Genomic DNA, 10298 nt, shown 5'->3' with positions numbered 1-10298 from the left:
CCTGTTTCATACTCGGCTGTTTAATAAAGGGTCAGATCATATTTATGTGGTTAAATTGAACATAAATATAGACATTTCACACGATGTACCATGTAAATGTAAGCCTTTGTAGTTACAAGTTTTTGTAGCTGGAGAATTGTTTTAAAAGGCATGTAATTTATTAGCTATCAGTAGCTGCTTTATTGCCTTGCCGCGCTGCAGTAATAAATAAAAGAAAGTGAGCTGATTTTACAAATGGCACACAAGGTGCACATTTTGTGAAAAAAGTCTTTTTTTAAAGAATTGGCATTAAATCCTTTTTTTGTGATGACAAAGAGGCTAAGAGTGCAAACTGTATTTTCTGTTTATCGAAAACAGAGTCTCTTTTTCTCGAGGGCATTTTTTCCTATGATCATCAAGGGATTTCAAAAGCAATAAAGTGTGGAATCATTGTTCGACTTGAACAGTATTAAAACTTAGGTTTTAATTTCAGTGAAGTAATAAGATTTGAACCTGTCTCACATTACAGCACTGTAAGGCATTTAGCAATTGTATTTTAAAGGAGGTTTTTAAAATGCAGCTCACTTGTAAGCTAACTGTCTGTCTCGTAATTAATAGTTTCTCTTCAACAGAGGCTGTTGTGAATCATACTAAGAAATCTCAGTTTTGTTAATAACAAATTATGATAATTGTAAGGATGTTAATTCCTAATTAGTTTAAACCTACAATCTGTTTTGACCCTTTCTGAGATTGATTTTCAAATGAAGACAAAAAAGTAGAGATTGAGGGTTTCAGCATGATTTTCACCCTAGAATTAAAAAGAAATTATCCACATTTATCTGTAAATTTCAAGAAACTTCGAAGATTCCTTGGTTAAGGGCGTACGTCAGCTTCCTGCTAAGAACTGGTGAAGTGTTTAATCTGTAACCATACTTTATATCATTAATGCAATTCCTTTTTCAAAATTGTATGTTGAAGATAATTCTGCAGAGCGCTTCTCCTTTCTGTACCGACGCGGTGAACTCCAGGATACTGGAACCTACTGTGCACATTTTTGCACAGATATTCTCGAGGTTCAAAATGTGAATATTTCTTTGGGTTGGTTGATAAAATGTTGGCTGATGAGAGAATAGCAATCACTGTACACTGTAGCTGGAAATGAGCATGTGTGATTTTGGAGGAGGGAAAGTTTATAGACAGGTGCATGTTCGAAACAGCCATCAGTGCTTAACATTGGAGTGGTGAGCTATGACCTTCTGTGATGATTTTGAACGGTAACTGCCTCCATTAGCCATAAGGTTTGTTTCTTTATTTTAGTAGATGGCCTAGACTGTAAATATTAGAGGATCTAAAATAAATCAACATATTATCCTAAGGATACAAAACGTAAGAGCTATTTGTGGTTAGGAACCTTTGACAGATAGTTTGGATGAGGCAGATGATTGCCCGCCTCTCGTATCTGGCTTCCATTGCTGTGCCTGCAGGCAGTTTAGTGTTATAGTTGTATATTGATGTCAGGGTTACTACTGAGTGGCTAGCAATGACAGATGTCTATAATTACAGGCAATGCTTCCAGTATTTCAGAAGAGCCAGCCTATGTTGAACAATTACCTTATTTCTGGCTTGCCAAAGAGGGTTGTTCAGATAGCTAGTATTAGCTGTGGTGGCTGTAACACCTCTCCTTATGCCGTGGGATAAATGTGCAAAAGCACGCTCAGGTACAACCCCAGTGCAAAACCTTTTCAAAATATGTGATATCGCTAAATTTCGTATGCTTCAGGCTTGATCCTGAGAGATGCGGAACACCTGCAGCTATGTTAGTCAGTACAAAGACATAGTTTTTGATACAGAAATTTTAGAACTATAATAAGTAGCTATTATTTTTATTACTTGGTTTTAAGTGCCAAACTAATGTTGATGCTTTAGCATTGAGGTTTATTGCACATAAGCATGCTGAGTGGGCCACTCATTTAGATACAATTAAGCAACTCAATAAAATTAAACTGGACACTTTTAATAGTTACAGGGGCAAGTAAGAGTGTTGATTACTGCTACTGAAGTACCTATAATACTTTATCTTTTGGAGTTTTCTGACTGGCACAAATCTACTCTTGTAATCTGTACAGTATCGGTTTATTTCAATCATCAGAGGATTTTAAAAGCAGCATTTTTGGCTTCTTGTTAAGCAAATATCTGACTGCATATATGGCTTGAATCTCTGCAGTGCAGCGTATAGCTCTGATGGAAAGTGCAGCCCAGAACTGTGCTTCGAAAACTGAAAATCTTCCGGATGATGTTCAAAAAGTAATAGCTGTTAATAGTATTTCTCAGTTTTCACTATAATATTTGTGCTTTAAGCCCTGGAGGGGAACAAAAGAGACGGAGGAATTAAAAATCTCTAACAGTGCTTTACAAAAATGAAAGTCTAAATAAGACTTTTAAAGCTAAACACCTTTTTGACAATTGGGTAACTGAAGACGTAGCAGATAAACCAATTTCTTTTTTTTTTTTTTTCTTTTTCCCAGAGAATGCTTCTCATGCCGCATCAGTAGTAACAGCAGTTAGTTCATAGTAGGTCCCCCATAGTAGGTTTACCAGAATTGTAAATCTTTCTTTCAGGATTTTCAGAACACAGGAATTAAGAAAGGAAGGAAGGAAGGAAGAAAGAAAGAAGTAAATAAAAGCTGAAAGTCATTGAAATAGAGATCAATTTCCATTTCAGAACAGGTTTATTGCCAGCATCGTGTGGGCGCTCTATGGAGCAAGAGGTGGGGAGTTAACCCCTCCCACCCCCCAGACTCTTGTGAATTCTCTTGCTCCGTTGAGCTAGCGGGGAAGGGACTGGGGAAGAGGGCCTGGAAAACAGCCTTTGTGGGAACTGTTAATACCTCTTACTACCTGAACTTGTGATGACAGAGTATTTCAACAGACTGGGAAGGAAATAGCATCCATAACAATGACTCTGAGCCACACAGCAGATTTACCCTTTCCCCTACAACATTAGACTTTGTTGTAATAACACTACCCTAATTTTTAAATGTTATTTTACAGTAGGTCGCTTTCAATTGAGGATAACTTTATGCAGTATTTTAATTAAGCTAGGTTTATAGGTAAGGCGGTAGATAGTATATCATTTATATAATCAGTGTAGTTCCTCTGTTTGCTTACAAACACATGTAGCAGTGAATTGGAGAGTAGCCTACTTTTTATGTAGCGCAAAGCCCAACTTAACCTTCAGAGATCCTGTCTGAAACTAACTGAGGCGATTTCTCATGGCCTGTCTTGGAATTTTTTTCATTTAGGGAGCTAACTATTAAACAACAGATTAGCCCATTCTCTTGATTTAGACTCTGAGTTAAGGGTGTTTTGAGATCTTAGCTTTTTAAGACAGCTAGTCAGGGATGGAGGTTTTATGAGTGACCAAGGTTTTCCTCTGTTATGGAGAGGATAGAAAAGCCAAGGCTTTTTAAGCCCTTGTTTTGGTCAGGAGGTAAAGATGAACCATCTGGCACCCTGATATACTAATTAGGGGATTCAGTTCAGATTTTCAGAAGTTGTCTGTGGGATTTAGAAGCTAGATTTCTGCTGTGTTGTAATGGAGCTTTTAAGTGCTGAAAATGCAAAATACCTGATTTTGACTTAAAAAGCAGTGGAAATAACTAAATGTGTCGTGGCACTTGACACCGAGAAAGAAACTCGTGATTAGTGTGGAGTTTTAGTGGGTGACGCAGAGGGGTAGGACGGCAGCTTCAGAAATTTGCTGTAGTTGCCCCTGCATTGTGTGAATTCCCAAACAGACAATGGGGAAGGAGGTTCTCTCCTCGACCTGCCACGTGTGCTCCAGCCCAGCTACTCCAGGCTGGGATGTAGCAGCTGTCCCCGCTCGGCTTCTGTCAGGTTGGGGTAAATATGGTTAAGGTCTGGTTTTGCCCTCAATGTTCATGACAAAATACTTTAATGTTGCAGTGATAGTTCTCTGCAGCAAGGCCTGGAGAGCTTCAAGGAAGTTATAATATCTTAAGCATTTACGCTGTGCCTACGGGTAATAACTTTACTATAATTTTCTGAAGATTCATTATGCAAAATCTTAATTCATTATAATAGCCCTTATGAAACATATAGAAACCAACATTTTCTTGTGTTTTCTTATTTGCACAGTGTGAGAGATTCATTGCTCTGTTTTAATTTGTTTCATGGGGTGCGTTTGAGTACATTCCATACAGTGCTGTTATTGAATTTCTGTGACTGTCATTATATAGCCATACAACCTTTAGGAACTCATATTCTGAGCTTCCCAGTTCTGTAATATGCTTCACATTTAAGAATTGACATAATTAGCTTCTTCAGAGTTATAATGATAGTACCAAAAAGAGAAGACCTCAAAAGACAAAGCAAAGTTAAACATATCTAGGGCCAAAGAGTAGAGAAGTCAGGGAAATAAAGTTTTAGTGTCATTACTGTATTATTTCTCTGTTTTCTTGGACCATATTTACATACAAGTGCTTTGCTTTATAAAACATTGCTTCCACAATTTTATTTTCTCGTCCTTTTGAAACGCAGCAGGTACAGTTCAGGTAGTTGGGAAGTATACAGTTACGTAATTTGAACCACTGATAAATCTGCTAGATCATAAAAAATTCCCTGGCAACCAGAGCTTGTGAACCTGCTGTCTTCCTTAAACATCCTGATTCCACTGAGGTGGTTTTAACGGTACAAACAGGGCAAAAGAAAAGGATCTCTGGATCCCTTGTCTTCACGCTTGCTTTAATATGTTTGAAATTGTTACTGATTATTATTGAAGGTGTTTTGCTGGTCTCTTCTTTCTCTTTGCTGTCGTGACCATTGCTGTCACCTTTGAATATAGCAATGCCACACGGGTATTGGTGGCAATGGTGGTATCGGCCCGAGCTTGCTTTAAGGACCTCGAGTACGTACTTGTACCTGTGAAGCTCATTGAACATTGCAGCCTGATGTTATCGCTTCTGCGGATTTTCCACTTACGTTCATAACTGTTGTAAGCATGAGATGGCGATGGTGGGATATTAGTTAAGCTTACATTTTTGGCAATATCATGGCATGATCGTTTAGTGTTGTATGTTGATGCAGGATTTGTTTAGGAAGTTATAAATCCTGCAGTTGTAAGGATTTGGGAATGATTGTGTAAAGGTTTTCCAGAAGTCTTAAAGTGGGTGTTTCCTACTGAAAGTTAATTATCCTGCTCCTCACGTGAAGCGTCTGGAGGGAACTAAAAACATAAGCCTTGGGGTTTTTTTCGTGCTGGAAGAAGGAAGGGGAGGTCTCAAAGGGAGGAAGCCCAGCGGGTGTGTGGCTGTGAGGTCCCCCAGGCCCCCCCCCAGGCCCTGTGCTGCCTTTACCTTCATGGCTCCGTGATGGGAACCAAGCTGAAGATGAGATCACTTCCACATGCGATTCCACATCCTTTTATGACCCCTTTCAACAGTATTTTTCTCCGCCTTTTGAATATGTAGCACGCTCTTTGTTGTTGAAGTGTTTTTTATTATTATACGTTCAAAATGCTTTATCATTAATTTTTTATAGTGCTTAAAAGTCTAAGAGCGTTTCATTGTTGTGGTTGGGGGTTGTTTGCTTTTCTGTTTTTACATGCTAAGAGTGTGTGTCTGTTTTGAAAATGATTTTGAAGAAGGTGTTTAAAATATCACATTTATTTTAGCTTACAATTTGTCACATTACGGAACGGGTAGTAGTTTTTATTACAAGCACTGTATTCATGCTGACTTGAAATGACCCTGTCACATGTGAAAACAAATCAGATTGTTGCTGTTAATGAGCTTTTCAATTTACTATTCAGTGGATCAGATAAGTGGATTTAAGAGGTAATGATCCTGCTTAGCACTCAAGCTTGGCTGTCAGATCCTAGTAGTTGTGGGAAATCCCCAGGGACAAAAGCGTTGACACAGTTCTTGATGGGATAATGGGAATCAAAGCTAATGGATGATAAAAGGAGTAGTAAGAGTTACAAGGATAATTGTGGATTAAAGCACTGCTCTTTGTCAACACTGACTGCTGTTTTAGTATTTTATTTGTTAAACTCTGATGTGGGGAGAGCCTAGTTTGACAACAGAGCACAATGCTACGCGCTCACACTCCCTTTCTCCCACTGGTTTCCCGTGGCAGAAAGGAAAGATCTTAACATAAATGTGTTTGCTGATATGTTTACATTCTTCGCTATCTCTTTTACTCTTTTCCTCATATCTAATACAGAAATTCTTAAACTTTGATAAAATTGCAGCTGCTATAGCATTTCAGCAGTGCACTATTTAGAGAGATTTTTTTTTAAATTAGAAGATACTCTTTTTATATTTGAATATATTACTGTTGCTATGTTTAATTACTGTCAATAACTTCACATTTACAGTCTGAACATAATATTTTGCAACGTTTGAAGGATTGTATTGTATATTACAAATTTTTTCATATTTTGATTGTCCTTTCACTAGTGATTTTGTCCCAATAAATTACATTCATACAATTATTAAAGGGTAAGTTAGCTTACAAGTTAAGTTATCCTTGATCTTGGTGCCATTTCTGGTTAGAGCTGCAAGTTTATTTCCTCATGCTTTTATTATGCTTGGATTTAAAACTAAAGTCTTTGGGACATGAAAATACAATTTTTATTATGTTATTTATCATTTGTATTATTATTATTGACTTCCTCAGAGGTAGAATACCACTGGTTTGGTTTTTAAGTAAAGTCGTGGGATTACATCACTAGCAGAAAGGAAGCTGGTACGGGCAAGTTTAGGTACAATAGCAGAAGTATTGAGTTCGCTAAAGTCCATTGGTATTTGTGTGGAATACGTAATGTCAGCGAACAAAATTGACAGCTAGATGGCACCAGGCTTTCACCGCTGGGTAACCGGGGCTGCATGTGCTGTGCTGTGCTTGGAGCTCTCATTTCAGACCTTAGTGACACTTGACTTGATCACATCATATGGAAGAATTACATATAACCCATAATACTTGGTTTAGTGTCACTAAAGGTTAAAATGACTGAAATGAAATGTACTGACTGGTAGATCTGCGTTTAGCCCAGTCGTAAGCAAATAGCAGAGTTACTTGAGCTCAGGGTAAAGTGAGTTGGCAGAGGATTGTAAAGAAATTTTGCAGTACATGTCTCCCGTCTGAAGTTGCTTTAACCCAACTAAACGTTTTTATCCAAACTAAATGGTAGGCTACTAAAACTACCAGAAAATTTTATGAAGATTACACAGTAGGGAAAAGACATACTTGATGTGTCCTGTCTGTTTGTTACTGCATCATAACAGCAGTTTGATCTGATAGGTAGGGTGCCGGGAAAACTTGACTGGTAGTGTATGTCTTGGATCTGAAATAAAGGGGAAAAGTATACAACTACAAGTTACTTGGTTGCCAAAGCCTTTGTTCCCCCTTCGAGAACACAAAAATGAATGTCTGAAGAGTACCTAATTTACCAGATGTTATGACTGGCAGTGCAAGAACTTGCAAATGCAAGCTAAAGGACAGCGTTGAATCACATCCCGCTGTCCTCAGAAGAATGTTTTCTCCATCCCTTTGCAATTTTTTATGATAAAACAGGTTTTTTGAATAGAGACTGTATTGTTCTGTGAACAACAAAGTGAGTTTAATGTGGAAAATTTACATCTCCTTTGTGGGAAGAAATGTATGCAAGCCTATCAGTCCCAAATTCACAAAACACTATCGGAGAGTGTATAAGACATTTCTTATAAATGCCTCGGCTAGGTTGATGGACAGGCATTTGTGCCTGTACTTTTCTCACGCAAAGTCAAAATAGAGAAGGTTTTAGAATAAATGAAAATGTTGGTACTTGTAAATGTCTGTAATGTGTTACTGTTGAAATGTTTATTTCCAGGTGTATGCCCGAATGTCAGAAGTCTTAGGAATAACAGACGACAACCATGTTCTGGAAACATTTATGACAAAAATGTGAGTTTGTGCTTGGGTTCTATTCTGTATGTATTTTGTTTTGTCTTTAATAAAATCCGAGTTTTATTTTGTCGTTAAGTTTGCTCTTAGCTAGAAAAGAAGTAAAGGATAACCATTTTCAGAAGCACACGTATCTTACTTTTGAAGGTACTGCAGGCCCCTAAACAAACACTTGCAGGTAGGTATGTCCTCCACAGTGCTTGCATTGCCCCTGAAAATGGCTTATGGGAGAATAGAGCTGAGATTTCATAGACTCTTGTTCAGTGACAGCCTGGCATAAGCAGTTCCCACCCTTCCCCACTTCCCATTCCTGGCACCCTCAGATGTCAGTGGAATTGCCTGTAAAGCTTCATGGTAATGAAGTTCAGTGCAGAACTGACCAAGTTAAACTAATCTTTCTTTGTTTTGGGGAGGCTCTTTTGGATTGCTTTTTGGCAAGATCTGGCAAAAATTCGCTCTTAAAAATACAGATTCACAGTGGAGGATTTTAAGGCCTCATACTGACAGAGACAAGGGGAATTATTATCTGCTGTCTCCTCATCTCTGGCATTTGGCAGAATTAAGATGGTGTGTTATTCTGGCAGATAAGCGTTGCAATACTTTCTCTTAAGAATAATCCTAGAAAATTACTCTGGAGAAGCTACCTTTTTCTCATGCCTCTGCTGCAGCCGCTTTCCTTGGGTGCCAGCAAAACTGCCAGGATTTTGTCTTTTATTACTTATGTCCTTCATGAAATTTGATAGTTTCTCCTGACTGAAAAAGAGTTTCATCTAAAATCAGTTTTGCTCTTAAAGCAAAACAAAATGGTCCCTCTGAAAAATTGTGAATATCCACTAAAAAAATCTGGGAGTCCCCAGGAGACAATGAGTTCTGTGTGTGCCTGGAGAAAGAGAAACAAGTACCTTCTCTCTTTATTCTGCGGTGAGGAAGATTCTGCATCCTGTCATTTACTTCGTGTCCTCTAAATCTGACTTATAAGACCTGTAAATACTTTCAGTAGACTTTGACCTACTAGAGAAACATCTCTACTGATGTTGCGAGGTTAGCCGTGACCTGTTCGGACAGTATTAAACATGGCTTGTCTTTTGTTACCATGACTACCAACCTTGAGAAATAGTAGCAATTAAGACAAGGTCATTTTCTAATATGACTTAACTTTTCTGTGAAAAACAAGGCATAAACGCTTTGCTTCCACGAAACCAGAAGCCGAGTGTTACATCTTGCCTTAGGATAACAGTAGTAGCCATCAAACCTTGATATTTATCTGGAGTATGCTTTGAAGACAGGAAAATGGAGGGTGATGAATGGAAAAATATTGATGGATACTTATTGTACAGTTTCTGGAAGCAGTCCATGTCATGGTACTAGACAGCTAGGCTTCATGTTGTTGTTTCAAACTACAGTGAAACTTGAACCACTGAGGAAAAAGGGAGGAAAGAGGACTGTTGTTTGGAGACCAGATGCATCAGTTTGCTTCTCTTTTTCTACTTGTTGCTGCCATTGAGATGAAATCTCTGCTGCCTTTGCCAATTGAGGAAATAACAGTATATCATTGTAACAAGTTGTATGATAAGTACTACATGTGTTTAGGTTGGATAGGGCTGTATTTGCACAAGTATTGTAAATTAAGAAAAAAACATAGGGTTTTAATGTTACATGGAAGATTTTTAAAAGAAAACTAGGTACGTAAAAAGCAAAAATCAGTGCTGCTTTTTAGGTTACACGCTCTATATTTTCTCTTTCCTCATGGCTTACTGTATTTTCCTAAAAACATGAATTGTTCATTGATTAGATTGAAGATCAATTTCATTTTACAGAATGGATATTACAGCTTGAAATGGACAATTCAGTCAGTAGCTTTATAAGAGTTAGCTCTGAAACCGCTGTGTAAACACATTCATGTTTATGTCAATTAAAATAAACGAGCTTCTCCCCAGTGATAGCATGCCAATTGGAAAATCTGGGTGTGAAACCATAACATACTGATATATAATCCAAAAACTAGGGTCTGATGGGGCAATCCAGTCTGGCAGCATTTCTGATGCTCTGTTACTGAGAATAATTGTAGCACATTTGTAACAGCAGTGGGCAGGATACATGACTGTGAGACCATTCACCTTTTTCTCTTGTGGATGTAGTCAGTATTTTTAACCACACTGTTATTTTAGAAAGCCACTAGTCTACTGTTCTGCCTTACCCTACAGATCCATTTTTTTCTTTAAGTAGGTGAAATTTGTCATATATTACTCCTTAACATTAGGTTAAAAGGAAACGCTAGGGAATTTTTAGTGTGCACTTTCTTAGAATCATAGAATCATTAAGGTTGGAAGAGACCTCTAAGATCATCGAGTCCA

General features: G+C 37.9%; 1 protein-coding gene across 1 annotated transcript in view; it reads left to right on the top strand.

Annotated features, from left to right (window-relative positions):
- The window catches only part of RANBP17 (RAN binding protein 17), a 164770-nt gene that overhangs the window by 74931 nt on the left and 79541 nt on the right, over positions 1-10298 (top strand). Inside the window, exon 15 of the mRNA XM_009285979.1 lies at positions 7871-7944. Within this exon, the coding sequence (XP_009284254.1) occupies positions 7871-7944 (74 nt within the window). The remainder of the gene's footprint in view (positions 1-7870; positions 7945-10298) is intronic.

Source organism: Aptenodytes forsteri, unplaced genomic scaffold, assembly GCF_000699145.1.
Source record: "Aptenodytes forsteri isolate BGI_AS27 unplaced genomic scaffold, ASM69914v1 Scaffold54, whole genome shotgun sequence".
NCBI classification, from domain to species: Eukaryota; Metazoa; Chordata; class Aves; order Sphenisciformes; family Spheniscidae; genus Aptenodytes; species Aptenodytes forsteri.
This window is presented reverse-complemented; position numbering and strand designations above follow the sequence as displayed.